Raw genomic sequence first — 16285 nt, 5'->3', positions numbered from 1 at the left:
CTCTACAGAAATACTTTCTGTCCACTATTCACTTTTATTCTTTTTAATTAAACTAAAAGCTGTCAGACCACGACCATATTTGCCAGTAAAGATAAACAAATCTCCACAAAACCTCGGGTAAATTGATACATTTTTCTTTTAAGACACTGTTTATTCAGGAGAATATTTTGCCAGGAGAACTAAATGTTTGGTAAAGCACAGCAATAAAATTCTAGTATTTTCCTGGTGCTTTTAAAAGGGATTTTCGAACGAACGTTTAAATTTTTTGCTTAATGATAAGTAACCGAGTTAAGAAGAATCTGAATTTTCTATAAATGTTTTTAATAAGAGATACAATAACAAAGGAAAATGAGAATTGAGAATCTGTCATTAGAAAGAATAGTTTTTATACAAAACTATTAATAAAAAGCATGGCAATACAAGTTGTTTTTTCATACACACTTTATATAATATACTTTATTAACTTATTACAAATACAAAAAGTAGCAAATTATTATTGATAATTATTAATCGTCACCAAAAATCACTAAATTTAGCCAATACTAGCAAACTAAAAGTCTGACTGACTATTTCGTTTTGCTAATATCATCGTGGGCAAGTTCTGGATCTATAACGCCGTCTACAAATACGTCTACTGCCGTAGTTTCTACAACATCTTTTAAGAGATCATATGGTATCTGATCTAGATCCCTCTCGATTTTTAAATGTACATCAATAATTATACCTGATTTATTTTTTTTACGATTTCTTTGTTGCTGTCATCATAATCACTTTCTTCTTCCTCTGTTTCTGTAGGTCTAATACTGTCTTTAATAAATAGTTCTTTTAAAAAGATATCCATTGTTCTGTTTTTATGTTGTTTAAATTTTTATTTTTGTAACTGGGTTTTTTTATCTCTGAGGATTTTTCAAACTAGCATTTGCGCTACATATTCAGATACGGAAAAATTTATAGTTAGTATTAGAAAATTATCGAGAGATACTAATATTTTGTTTCCACTTAATAGACACAGATCAAAATCATACTTCCCTCCTCATTCGATAACATTGCCCACAATGAAGCGTTATCCCGAGTGGTAAACCCGAGTGTTTTTGATCAATTTTACTACTGTTTAAAATATCATCTCTTATTTATTTCAGAAGTAGCTATTAGGTGTCATAATAAAACTTCAATATGCTGACTGTTATTCTGTACAGGAAACTATTTTTTTTTATTTATTACAGCTTTTCAAAATACCCGTAGAAAAACTGTATTGACCATTATTCATCAATTTTAAAAGTTTGGCTGTACTACTGGTGGATCAGATCAATCTCGTAAACAGAAAATTTGACAAAAAGAAGAAATTAAAAAAACCCCAATTCTGTACTTTGGCTGAAGCGACGCCATGTTTAAGTAGACAAATTGCCGATCAAGTTGACTTAAATGAAAAAACAGTGAGGAATATTTTGAAAAGAGACAACTACCATTATTATACAGTTTAGACCACTCAAGAAATATTTCCCGATGATCATTTAAAAGTATTAAATTCTGTGAAATTATGATGGAGAAATACAATGAAAACAATTTTTTGAAAAATATTTTTTTACACATACGTCTTCATTGATAATTAACAGGAAACATAATCCATCTGTTGAACGTTATTGCTCTCAGACAAATAAGCATTTGCGTATGTCTGTGCTTACGCAGGATTAAGAAAATTTGAATATTTGAATTAGACTGGTGGTTCAACATCTTCAGATCAACTTCCAAGCCAAAACAACTGCCCTTTATATAATGCACAGGCGAGACTACTTAGATTTAATTTTTTCTAAATAAGGTCGCTCCTGACCATATTCGAGCGAGCTACCAACTTGAAGCAACAAGGCAAAATATAGACGAACTTTAATTCGACAAGAATTTTATTTTTGGTTATAGTTTCTAATTTTTTGGTATTATTTTTAATTTAAGTAGTAGTTTTGGATTTAATTTTTATTTTATTTCATTTTTATAGAACTCATTATATTTTCACACCCACAACTTCTAAAAATTATGTAGATATGTAAAAATACATAATAAACAAAAACATGGTTTCAAAGATATTTTAAAAATACCAAATAATATGAGAAAGAGATGCATAGGGAGGCGTGGAATGTCATGGCTGCGCAACCTGAGAGAGATGTACATCAAATGAACGTTTCAGAGCAGCCGTCTCAAAAGTCCGAATAGCTGTGATGATAGCCGACCTCCGCCGTGGAGATGGCACTTGAAGAAGATACTGATATTAAAATTAGGTTTATTAGGTATATAAATTTGTCCAAATTTAGTCTTAGCACATTTTTCAAATGCTAAATTTGACATGCTAATTGCTAAAGACAACAATGTTAGCCTCTCCTCACAGATTCCTCCTATTAATAAAAATTATTTGAATTTTTGGGAAAGTATTTTAGACAACTAATATTGTCATATCGTTTTAAATATGTTTCACTTCTTTCCTACCGTTGTAAGTGCATGTTTACCTTAAATTATTTTCTATACATGTGTATATACAATATATCATTTTTTAAGTCTTTAAGTGGCGAATCGTCCCCAATAATGTTCTTCTTCTCTTAGCTTTCACTTGATATGTTTCTTATATTTGTCTTGGTCATAGGAGATATTTGTTTTATTATGACCATTATTTTTTGACACGTATACCTTCTTTTGCAGCTTGTATTATAGTTACATTATTGTTTGACCATATTTCGTTCACATTTATTTTGTTACCTTTCTTACTGGGTTTTGACTCTTCTTTTTTAGGGTTTTTTACACAAAAAACAATAGAAGTGTGCCCAATACCAGTTTATGATCTGATTTGTTATGTGATCTCTGTTTGTTATTATGTATCGTTGACATTTGACTATTTTCCGCTAATGGGAAGTATTCTGCTGATGCGAAGTCTTCTGCTGATGCGGTTTGTGGTGGAAGCTGTTGTTTATTCTCAAAATATTTCCCTAATAGCCATTTTTCGTCTTAAATGAACTGAATCTTGTTTAATGCTTTCACTGTTTGTGTTTGTTTTTATAAAATTGGGATGTGATTTAATGCTTCCCATAGTTGAATCCTAAATATTGAATATACAGGTCTATAAATACTTCTCAAGATTCTCTAGAAGTCCTATAAATACAAAATAGACTCGGCTATTATCAAATCTTTTCTTAAGAGTCTAATGCATAGGTACATATAATATATACATGATTTTCTTGCTGAAAATCTTGCTTTGGCTGTGTGATTTTAATATCAAAATTGGTGAAGTTCGTGGATCTCGTAGGAGATTATGGCCTGGGAAAAAGTAATGAACGAGGAAACAGGTTGTTTAATTATTACCACGAACAAAAATATGGTAGTAACAAATTAATGTTACAAGTCACATAAACGCCGATTAATTACTTTTTTTTAACTATTTTACTATTTCAGATATCAATAAAAATAAAATCGAAAAGTATGGAAACAATTTTATGAAAGAAATAAGAACAACAAAAGGTATTAAGAAATAATGGACATTATTTCGTGTACATATAACCAAGAAACTAGAAGAACACAGTGGATCAAATAGATTCAAGAAACAACAATGGATGACGGAATAAATACTATATCTTAACAACGGAACAAAGAAGATAATGCAAGGACAGAGCAGAAGAATACAAAAGAAAACAACGTAAAAAAAGAGCATCTTTATTATTGTAAAATGGATAAATACATTTTACCCTCATCCTTTTTCAAGATATATTAATATTTTGAACTCACCTGATGCCATTCTCCAATGATCACACTGTATTGACTTTTAACCGACACCGATCCAGTTCCGAGATTGTAAGTAAACACAACGTATCCATTATCTAGGTAGAGCCCTATGAAATCCCCACTGCCATCTATCCTATGTCCGTTATAAATGAGAAGTCCATCTGGAGCTGTCGGTTTGAACGTGACGTCGAGATCGAGCCAAGTCAGAGCACTTTCTCCAAGACCACGATATCTCAAATGGCTGGAACCGTTGAATGAAGGCACCTAAAATAATTATTGGTTTAGGTACATGTAATGAAAATAAATAGATAAATACTAAAAGATTGAACATAAAGAATAGGCTAAGGGATATATAAAGTTCTTATATAAACCAATTATTTTACAATATTCAGTCCATTCGCTAGATCTTTGCACAAGTATGACATTATTTACTAATTATTTTTTATATTACGTCCCTTTTCTACTCACACAAACTAAATCGATAAATTTAACCCGCCCATCCGTACAAAACAGCATAAATCAAACAAAGACATTTATAGGACGTTTGTGGATATTTGATGCACCTACTGGCAGTTTTAAGTTTTATTTTGATAGCGTTTGTAGTGTGTTTACGGTTAAGTTATTTTCGGCTCTTTTAAATATTCAATCCATTTCGTACTTTGAATTAAATTGTTATACTTAAATATATGTTTTTAAACAAATAGTTGTTATAACGACTAACTGTTACCCTCGTTTTCGATTTATTAGAGTAAGAATTTATTTATTCTTCTTCTTGTCGTGCCACTCCTAGCGGAGATTGGAAATCATCATGGCCACTGCGACTTTATTAGCAGCGCGCCAAAAAGTTCAATCGAACTACACCCGAACCATTCACGTAGATTACGAAGCCACGATATTTTTCTTCTTCCCACACTTCTTTTGCCCTTAATTTTGCCCTGCATGATATTTCTTAAAAGTTCGTACTTTTCACCTCTCACAATGTGCCCCAAGTATTCCATCTTTCTAGTTTTTATATCATTTAGAATTTCGCATCTTTTGTCTAAAGTTTGGAGTACTTGCGTGTTAGTGACGCGGTCCATCCATGATATTCTGAAAATGCGCCTATAGCACCACATCTCGAAAGCTTCGATGTTTTTTGTGGTCAACTTTTTTAGTGTCCAAGCTTCTACTCCATACAACAGGGTAGAAAAGACATAACACCGCAGCATTCGTATTCGTAACTTTATATTGATATCACGATTGCAAAAGAGTTTGCGCATTCTATTAAAGACTGATCTAGCGATTTCTATTCTACATCTAATCTCTTTTGTTTGATCAGTATCGTCTGTGATCCAAGCACCTAGATATTTATAACAGGACACACGCTCAATCGTTGTATTGTCTATTTATTTATTAGCTGATGACAAATAATATAATATTTATTCTAATCTTTAAACTGACATTTAAGCATTTAAATGTGGTCAAAATCACGTCAACAGAGGATATGATAAATTGATTTTAAGGATTTTTATTTTCAACACAAGTTGACAACCTCAACTTGTATTAAATGTATTGGACTATTCCACATTAAAAAAAATAACAAAGGGCCTTTAGAGTCACTTCTATCTGTTCAACAGGTAACATATTGAAATCTATGTTTGTTGATCAAAATACATATAATTAACTCATTTATTTAGTAAAGTAGCTGCATTAAAAATATCACGATGGACACACCATGTTATAGACAAATGAAAGGACCACTTATTTCCTTTTGGTGAAGATGTATTTTCTCCATATTAGCCTATGATCTAAATACATTCTCAAGTATTTTATGTCCGTCCTTTAATAATATGGCTTGTGGTTTGTTATTAGTACTTGCACAGATTTTATCTTTTGGCTGGCTAACGCCACATTTTTTCTCATACTTAGTAACATAAGTTTGTACTGCGTTTCCTGGACTTTCTGCAATGCCACGACTGGATTTTTTTGTGAAGAGATTTTTCATCTGCATACTTTCCTCTTGTTATTTCTGACAATGAGGGTAGAACTAGGAAGGTAGGACTGTGAATATCAGATAAAACACTAAACTAAGTGCACAGCCTTGTGGGACTACAGTTGTTATTTGACTGGTCATAATGATTTACAAGATAACGGCAGTCTTGCAGATACGACTTGGACGGTTTGGAAGCCATCATCATCATTAACCTGTATGCGTCAACTACTGGATATAGGTCTCCCTCAGCTCTTTCCATCTGTCTATGTCTTATGCGGTTGCTAACACGCTTCAGGTAGTCAACGCTCCATCTAGTTGGTGGGCGTCCTCTGCTCCGCATAGCTTCTTGTCTTGGTCTTCACTCTAAAATACGTTTTGTCCATCGGTTGTCTGATAATCTGGCGAAATGTTCTGCCCAATTCTATTTTAACGACGCGATATTTTCGATCGCGTCGGTTTTGATTCAGTCTCTCAGAGAGACACCCAACATCTGACGTTCCATACCCCTCTTAGTCACGCGAATCTTATTAACTACCTTTTTTGTGAGTGTTAATATTTCCTCTCCATAAGTGAGTACAGGTAACACACATTGGTCAAAGATTGTTCTTTTGAGGCATATGGGTAGGTCCCATTTAAATACATAGTTAAATTGACCAAACGTAAAGGTTTGGAAGTAATTATTAGAAAAAAATTTCAGATTTTATATAATTCCATTATACATACTCGTAGTTTCTCAATTACCGGGGGGATGTTTAAGAAAATTACAGAGCAATATTTTCTATTTCAGTAATTTGCATATTTGTTGCTAAACTTGGTAAAATAAATTTGTTCAGTGGTAGTGTGCTGTGATCCAAAGCCAGACTGTTGATATAGTAATATTTTTTATGTTTGTCACTTAAAATTGGCTCTATACTACTCTTAATATGGTGTTATACAGTTGTCTAAGATAAAGTAGGGCTTTCCTTGGTAATTTCTTCAGGACTCTCAAGGTAATAATTTTTAGAGGAGTTTCAAGTTGGTAGATAGATTCTAGGTAAAGTTGGATTTCGTTATCGATGTTAACTTAAATTTTAAGATGTTTAGCAAAATTTTTGGCTTTTTTTCTTACCTTTTGCCTATGCGTCATCTTCGGTGCGCATACTGGGTATAACGTTTGAGAAGGTTCTATTTGGTTAGTTACTTAGAGTGAATATTCGATAGCTTCTGTAGGTGTAACATGTGTGACATATATATGTATGCTATTGTTTTTGTGATCAATGTTTTTAAGTGTGTTGCAGCTGTAAGCAAATTGGTATTTTTTGGTGGTAATATCGACAGCTGCCATGCACGTCTTATTCTTCGTTTCTTAATTATTTTATGAATAGGACGGTTTATTTCCTTGACTAAATTTTTTTTGGCATGCAGCTTCTTGTATGAATTGGTTCATTTATTATGTAAAGCTGTTTATTTTTAGATCTCTCTTTAGTAAGATATTTACTTCTTCTTTATTAGTTAGTAATTGTCTGAATTGTTACTAATTTAAAAATTTGTTGGGTAATGCAGGAGAGGTATCTAGTTTCCCCCAGTGTGTGTTTATGAATTTAGCATTTTAGTCTCCGCCTGCCACGAATCTGTTTCCAGAAGATCTGAAGAACGGTGTGAATTATTGTTTGTTTATATTATGTCGTGGTGACAGCAGATGGCTGTTATTTATTAGTGCCCCTGCTAGTCTACAAAGGATACTCATTGCTTCCAAATAGTTTTTAGAATTTTGAATTTAAAACATGTTTACACGAACTACAAAGAATATGAATATAATTATTCCGAATTATAAATGAAATATTCCCTATATATTTCGTTTTGTTGCCAGTAAGAAACACGGTATTTAAAATATTTCAGAAATAAATGTTGCTTTAATTAACCCTTTAAATGTTTCATTAGCTTTAAAATGTTTGATTTTTTGTTTGGTTTTGTTAAGCGACATTTTCGCGCTCCAAACGCCGTCATTCAAATAAGTTGATCTCAATGCTTCACTTATCACTCTCTAAATTATATTCATCCAGTATATCAATTATTCAAATGTTGTTTTATAGCCATAAATAAGACTCTGGAAACTTTTGTTGTGCCCCATTCAGTTCTGCAAACGTATTTTAAATAATTCGAAAGGATCAAGTCTGTCGCCAGTTATTTAAATTTACCTTTCTTTTGTTATGGTGGATTTATCATGGAAGAACTTTCTCGGCGTTTGACCTTATCTACGCCCTCGCACATTTGCACTGCTTAGCTTTAAAAATCCATGTATGCAGAAAGAATTCGCCAAAAGTTTACTAACTATAGGTTTAAAATTAAATTATGTTCTTCTATAAGCACTTAATAAGGAAATATTTTTTATTTGTAATTCTCAATTTAAAGTCAATTTTTTGTGACATTTACGATTTGAACTGGCATTGAAATGTCAAATTAAAAAGTTTAGATAAGAATAATGTACAATATCAAGAAAAGTATGGAAAGTTTAGTAGTTTTTTACTTAGGTCCATACGTACATGTCTGATCTCCATAGCCTCCAAATGATTGACCTTTCTTTATAAGTATTCATGTAACAATGTGCTGAACGTCCTACAGCAACAGCGTTCAACAGTTCGAACCGTGGGAGTGTCGATAATCACGCATCCATTTTCACGACAAGACGACGAGGTGGGGTCCGGAACGGCTATTTAAAGCGAGCGGCTAGCGGAGTTAAAGGAATCTTGTGTGGCTAACGTTCTAGCCTTCCTGGCTCGCTAGTGCATTGAATCTGCGAGCTAACCCGGACAGAAAGACTTCCGCAGTGAGGATTATGCTCTGTCCTTAATGAAGCAGAACTCGTGGGTATAGTAGATTGAATGTTACCGTTAACTTTGACTCAGAGTATAACGTGAATGTGCACAATCGAATATTTTGATTGCAAGAGCGTTTGGCGCTTCCGCTGGAGTGAGGTGGAAGCGAGTAGAAGTCTGCGTCCGATAGAATTCGCTTATTTCATTTTCTGTTAGTAATAATAATTTTTCCTTTACAGACGTCCGCTGAGGAATTTACTCTCGCGGGATTCAGGTGGGGATATAGAATATAGTTTATTTGTATTTTTGTACATACGCTAGAATTAATAGATTTATTTTTATTTCAACCTGTGTTTTACTGAGTCTGTCGTCTCGAAAGAGCTACCCGTCACAAACTGGTGCCCGAGCAAAATTGAGGAAGTACTAAAAGAGACCGAAAAGTAATAATATGCTGAGAGATAAAGACATAGACTCAATAGCAGGCACGTCGTGGACAAACCGCCTTTGCAAAGAGGAATTGCAGCACGAAGCCGAAAAATGCGGCTTAGATCCCAAAGGGAACCGTCGACGAATTGAGAGTACGACTCAGAACCTGAACCCGGGAAAAACTCCTATCTCATAGAGATCGTCCCAAAGCACCTATTGAGAGAGGGACCAAAAGATACCGGATATGGTGTAACAACGGGAAGAAGACTGTGATAAAGATACCGCAAGGGATAGATGGCATCACAAGGATGTATTTTTGGGATAACTTGTCTTTTTCTTCTTCTTCCTATGCCGTCCCCATTAACGGAGGTTGGCGACCACATTTTTAAAAGCTTCTCTGTCTTTTGCAACGTGGAATAATTCGTCTACAGTCATGTTTGTCCAGTCTCGAATATTTCGCAGCCATGACTACCTCTTTCTACCTATTCCCTTTTTGCCATCGACTCTACCCTGCATGATGACCTGCAGAAGACTATATTTATTATTTCTTAGTATGTATCCAAGGTATGCAGTCTTGCGTACTTTTATCGTTCTCAACAATTTTTTGTCTCGACCCATCCTTCTCAGCACTTTCTCATTGGTGACCCTGGCAGTCCATGGAATTCTTAACATTCTCCGGTATATCCAAAGTTCAAAGGCTTCAATCTTTTTAACTATTTGCGCTTTTAGTGTCCATGTTTCTACCCCGTACAATAGTTGCGACCAGACGTAACATTCAACAAACCTCAGTCTCAGCGCAGTATTCAGATTTTTGTCACAGAACAATTGTTTGAATTTTAAGAACGCTGCTCTTGCCATTTTTATACGTACCCGGATCTCTTGGTCTGGATCTAATTCTGTGTTGATGTAAGCTCCCAGATATTTATATTTTGTCACTCTCTCTATTTGCTGTCCACCAAGAGTTAGTTGTTTATTATTTATTGGACTCCTTGATACTATTATAAATTTGGTCTTATCTGTGTTGATGTCAACTCCCATTTGAATGCATTCACTATTTATTGCATCTAGTAAAGTTTGTAGTTCTTCTATACTCTCAGCCATAATTACCGTGTCATCTGCAAATCTCATGGTGTTTATGATTTCTCCCCCAATTCTTATTCCCTCTTTTCTTTCCCATAAGGCTTTTCTGAATATGACCTGTGAGTACACGTTCAAAAGCGTCGGAGACGAGACGCATCCTTGCCTAACCCCTCTCGCAATCGGTATATTATTTGTTTCTATATCGTTCACCTTTACTTTGTCTTAATCCGGAGGAATTCAACAAACTAGCAGGTATTCATATTTTGATTTCATAAAATAAATTGAAATTCCTATTATTAATCAGCTTCTCCAAGATAGAGTCTATAAGTTACAAAAATTATTACATGTTGTAAACTTTGCAGTTTCAGAAGAGACCAAAAACGCACAAAACTTTGGCAAGTTGAGCTTATTCTTGATGTACGAAAAAAAAATGTATCACTCTTAGAAAGATCTTTCTAATTGTCCATCGACGAACAAATGATCCTGTTACCGCTTATAGATGTAAAAAACCCCAGTAATGACTATTTGTCAATATGCTCTGACAGCAATAGAAATTCTTGCATGCTTTGTCGAAACTCTGAATGCACAAAATACAAAATGTACTTTTGTATTTCTCCTAAACAAGAATATTATTTTCAGTTTCATACTTAAATTATATGAAAGTCCTGATATATATTTCTCTTTTAATCGAAAGATTATGATGCTACAAAGTTCCAGTAAAATCTTAGGCCAAAGATTACTACGGAAACCTGCTTATTATAAACAAAAGGATAAATTGGTTTAAAAAAAGATTTATTTTAAAAAACTAGCATTACATATATTATACCCTGACTATTACGTATTAGTATTTTTATTGTGGCGTGCGTTATTTTGAATATTATGGTCCTTCAGATTTCTTGGTGAATTTATCCAGGGAAGTATTTATAATTTTTGTGGATTGTGCTTCATTGCTTATATCATAAATTCTATTTCGATTTCATGATATTCACTTACTAACGAACTTAGGATCATCATCATTGTATAGGTACCCTCATTTTAGTTTTTTTCTATTTTGTAATATTTCCTAAAAATATTTTTTTTCAGAAATGTTCCAATTCCTCAGTGAATTATATTAAAGTACATTAAGGGGAAGTGTAGGTGGACCTACTAAACTAATTTTACCCTATTTTGAAAGGGCACTCTTAAAATGACTGATCAATTTTTCGCTCTGCTGCCTTCGGTGGGTGGAAATACGTAACTCGATTTTCCTCTCTCGTCTATTCATTGTTAGTAAAAATGCCAGCCAAAGGATAGTTTAGTGATCTAGAAATTCAAAACTCAAAAGGGTTTTATTGTTCAATGGAGCGAGCCGCTCGATAACACGCTATAGCGAATATTTTGATGTCTGTAGGTGAATATATGAAGTGCTTGTGCACTTTTTTTGCAAGCATTCCACAGAAGTTTGTAAAAACGAAAAATTCGGAATATTGAGCGTTTTATGCTCAAAGGAAGCGTTAAATTATGTTTACTACTAAAAAATTCTATAGGACGAACAGTTTATGAACTACAGAAAAATGTACATTATTGAATTCCTAACAATAAAACACAGCACACTTATAGGAGGCTTGGATGAGCTCTATAAGCATGTTTCTCTTTTACAAGGGCAGATTTCGTATTGTATATATACATTGCCTTGAAGCTTCATTAAGTCCGATATTGCGCAGTTTACTTAAATTGTCATCGACGAAACTCTTTTAAAAAGTCGTGTTTATTTATTGAACTGATATGTTTCTAACTGAATATTCCAATATATAATTTATACTAAAAAATAATGTTGCCAAATTTTATTACTTATAAAGATACAAAGTGTCAAACCGGCAACTGTTTTAACATAAAGTTGCATTATCAGAAATCAATCTAATTCCGATACCAATCCAATCCAAGCCATACCTAGCCATATTAATAGTTATGTCACTCAATCAAACAGACACCATTATATCCTTACCATACGTTAATGGATGTTTTGAATAAATGTCGGCAAAATGATATTAATGTTGGACATAAATCGTCAAAAACATCCGGAAAATATTTTTTTTAAATTTAAACACAAGGTTAATAAAGAATCGGATTTATAAAATAAATTATAAAGACTGCAATTCAACATATACAGGGTGTTTCAAAAAAGGTAACCTTGTCTCTAGGGTAGGTGAAAAACTGAAAAATAATTGGAGTTTGCTTAGTAAAAAATTTTTGTAACGCCATCCGTTCTCAAGATACAGGGCGTTGAAGAAAAACGCATTTTTTACGATTTTGCCGAAACTACTGGCAACATTGTAATGAAATTTTATACGAATATGTTTTGGAAGCTGATACATCCCATGAATTTGTTTTTATATCTGATTATCATAGAAGGCGCTAGTTACACGGATCGTACTAAGTATTAGTCAATATAGCTTTTTTAAGAGTATAATTATTAATCAAAATTTCAAGTAAACAGCATTCAATTTTATACGAGGTACACTTTTACAAAAGGTACTCTTGGTAAAACTGGATACTGTGTACCGTTTTCGGAATATTTTGATTTGAAAATTATGAAGTAATAATTGATGCTGGTAGTAATGATAAAGTTCTAATAGGTATACCTCTATTTTCTCCAAGTGTGCCATGGAAATCTGACATTTATTGATTGTTATGACGATAAATCAACAATAATTAGAGTTTTGAAACCTTGTTATTTGTAAAATCAAATCAAAATGTACTCAAATGTTGAATACACTGATATGTTATTTACCTTAGGCGAATGTTTAGGATGTTCTAGTGCAGCTGTGACGCGTTATGCAGAAAAGTTTCCTAGAAGAAACTTACCAAGTAAAAAAACATTTAGAGCCGTTGAACGACGTTGTCGAGAAATTGGGAATGTGAGACCAAATAAAATAAATTCTGGTAGACCAAGAACAACAAGATTAATTAAGAAAATAATATTTTAAATTTACATGATGAAGATCCAACAGTTAGCGTAAGGAATATAGCAAGACAAACAAATACTTCTTCTTCAAGTACTTGGCGGAGACTGAAAGAACAGCAATTACATCCTTATCATTACAGACAAGTCCAAGAGCTCTTGCCAGATGATCTACCGGTTAGAGTGGATTTTTGTGAAACATTGCAACAAAGGACAGCCCACAATCCAAATTTTTTAAATGCATTCTTTTTACGGACGAGGCCACCTTTACGCGACAAGGTATGTTTAACTCCCCTAATGCACACTACTGGTGTAATGAGAATCCACGAGTCAAAAGGGTATCACATTACCAACACTCATTTAAAGTTTAATGTTTGGGCAGCAACTTTAGGTAACAAATTAATAGCTTATCATATTCTACCTGGAAATTTCAATGGTGATATGTATCTTGATTTTTTAAACAATTCCTTATTCGAGATATTAGAAGATTTAACGCTAAACGAGCGAAGATCTTTATTTTTTATGCACTATGGAACTCCACCACACTTTGATAGAAGGTGTCGTAATTGGTTGAGTAATCATTTTCCGAATCGATGGATTGGTAGATGTGCAGAAGCTCCGATTCATTGGCCTCCTCGGTCATGCGATTTTAACTCTTTGGACTACGCAGTTTGGTCGTATATTAAGGAAAAAGTCTATGCTACAGAGGTAAATTCACGCCAAGAATTGGAAGAAAGAATTCAACGCCAATTTAATGACATCATAGCTGATCCCCTACCGTTTAGAAGGTTAATGGAATCTTTGGAAAAAAGAATAGACTTGTGTGTTCGCAAAAACGGAGGGCATTTTGAACACTTACTGTAATTGAATTTTATTTTATGTTCTTAGTCATTTATTTAATTTTCTTCTTGTGAGTTTTGTTTAATTACTAACTATTTTATACCAGCATCAATTATTACTTCATAATTTTCAAATCAAAATATTCCGAAAACGGTACACAGTATCGAGTTTTACCAAGAGTACCTTTTTCGTGTAAAATTGAATGATGTTTAAGTTTACTTGAAATTTTGAATAATAAATATACTCTTAAAAAAGTTATATTGACTAATACTTAGTACGATCCGTGTAACTAGCGCCCTCTATGAGAATCAGATATAAAAACAAATTCATGGGATGTATCAGCTTCCAAAACATATTCATATAAAATTTCATTACAATGTTGCCAGTAGTTTCGGCAAAGTCGTAAAAAATGCGTTATTTTTGGCGTTACAAAAATTTTTTACTAAGCAAACCCCAATTATTTTTCAGTTTTTTACCTACCCTAGAGACGGGTTGTTGCACACAAACATAGTGCACAGGGTGTCCCAAATTGGTATGTTTTACAGGGTATACCGAAAACTAGAGGAGATAGAAAAAAAGTAGTTAAGATGACTTCTTTTTTCGTTAAAGTAATGATTATCAATGCGGAAAGGGCAATGGAGAGAATAATGTTAGGGATTTCTCTACGGGACAGAATACCCAATGCTACTATACGCAAAAGATCAGGAGTAGCAGACGTTATTGAAAGGATAACAACACTAAAGTGGAACTAGGCAGGTCATGTAGCAAGATCAGTTGATGACCGGTGGACAAAAAGAATTTTGAAATGAAGACCCCGAATACAAGCTAACAGAAATAGAAGTCGACCCCCAACGAGATGGACAGATGACATAAAAAGAGTGACTACAAATTGGATTCAGATGGCGCAAAATCGGACTGGAAAGTGGAAAAGCATGTGAGAGGCCTATGTTCAGCAGGGGACCTTAGAGGCTAGTTGATGCAAAACATTATAATTTGAGACACCTTGTACAAACCAACAAATTAAATACTGCAGGAAGCATTTTTCGTCATTAGATACGTCTAAAAAAATTAACCCGAAGTGGTTCGGTACAATTGTTTTTTTTTTATATTATTTGTTAATAACAATTGCCGGACAACTTAAAAACATTTAAAAAAAAATACATTTAAACTCATAACTATATATAGAATCGACTGAAAAACGTTTGGTGCGATAGAAATGCCAAAAAAATAATGGGTATATTCCGTTTATAAACGTATTTTTAGGGTAAACCGATCACCTAATAATATAGAGTGGAAGTGTGCAATGAATTTTCCAGTCAAATATGTATGTATGTGTGTTTCAGTGCAGAATTAAATTTTTCAAAAATAAAATAATTATCTCTAATAGTATTTTTTACTTTTCACAAATTTTACCGATTTACTCTATGTCTATTAGCATTTGTTCTCATCGAAATTATAATTCCCCTATTCATAGTCTACTGTGTCTTGTTTATAATTTTGGAGCACGGTATTGCTGCCTGCCTCATTTGAATAAATCAATTTACCTGTAAATCAACCCGGATCTCGCACAAGTCTCCTGAAAACCCCAATGGACAAAGACATATCGCAGAGTTGTCGCTCGTGAGACATTTTCCGCCATGTTGGCACGGCACGTGACTGCATCTGTCCGCCGTACATTCCTCTGAAAAGGAAAATACATATTGAGCAAGATACATAAAATTTTCAATTCAAAGAGAATTTATAAGTAAAAAATTGTAGCAAAGAATGCGAAGAATTGAATTTTGTTATTTGCAGGATTTCAAAAATTCCTCGTGTCTGTCGAATAAATGCAACAAAGTATTTGTCATTTTTATAGGGTGGTTATTTCATTTTAGAAAGACATAAATAATTTAAGTTTGAATGTTTACAAGTTTTGTGCTTGGGTGAAAGCTTACAGCTCTTTTTACGTACAAAACCATTTTATTTCATCATCGATCGATGATAATATCACTGACCACTCTATCCGGTATCTAGTCTTCAGTCATTCTCGGATTTAGCCGGCAATTGTCACTATCTAAGAAATAATGTAAATTGTTGTACTTGAGGATTTTTCTGAGTGTGTAAATTAGCCGTTTTTGTAAAAAGATAACCAGATATAAAAATAATTTTTTTTACACGGATACTAATAACCTTTTACAACTGAAAAGATAAAAATAATGTGATAGTTGAGTATACTTCATGAAAGAGAAGAATAATCCGCTAGGGTGAGGACGATTTCGTTGGAAGTACAGACACTTTTTGCATATGAGTTCTAATATTTATTACATAAATGTTTCGCGAATCTGCAATGGATTTTTGTTTCAATATTATTACGACATGGATATGGAACACATAATTTTACACTAGAATTCTTGATTCTTTACTTCGCTGTAATTTTTTTATATCTCTAGTGTATAAATATTTGATAACATTAACATAGATCGAGTCCTATGT

General features: G+C 33.3%; 1 protein-coding gene across 1 annotated transcript in view; it reads right to left on the bottom strand.

Annotated features, from left to right (window-relative positions):
* Nucleotides 1-16285, bottom strand: part of LOC140444124 (pikachurin-like) — a 379011-nt gene that overhangs the window by 27057 nt on the left and 335669 nt on the right. The window contains exons 6-7 of the mRNA XM_072535797.1: nt 15358-15494; nt 3763-4023 (exon numbers count right to left, since the gene is read on the bottom strand). Of these exons, the coding sequence (XP_072391898.1) occupies nt 3763-4023; nt 15358-15494 (398 nt within the window). The remainder of the gene's footprint in view (nt 1-3762; nt 4024-15357; nt 15495-16285) is intronic.

This window comes from Diabrotica undecimpunctata, chromosome 6, assembly GCF_040954645.1.
Source record: "Diabrotica undecimpunctata isolate CICGRU chromosome 6, icDiaUnde3, whole genome shotgun sequence".
Classification (NCBI taxonomy): Eukaryota; Metazoa; Arthropoda; class Insecta; order Coleoptera; family Chrysomelidae; genus Diabrotica; species Diabrotica undecimpunctata.
The sequence above is the reverse complement of the archived record's forward strand: the minus strand, read 5'-3'. Positions and strand labels throughout refer to the sequence as shown.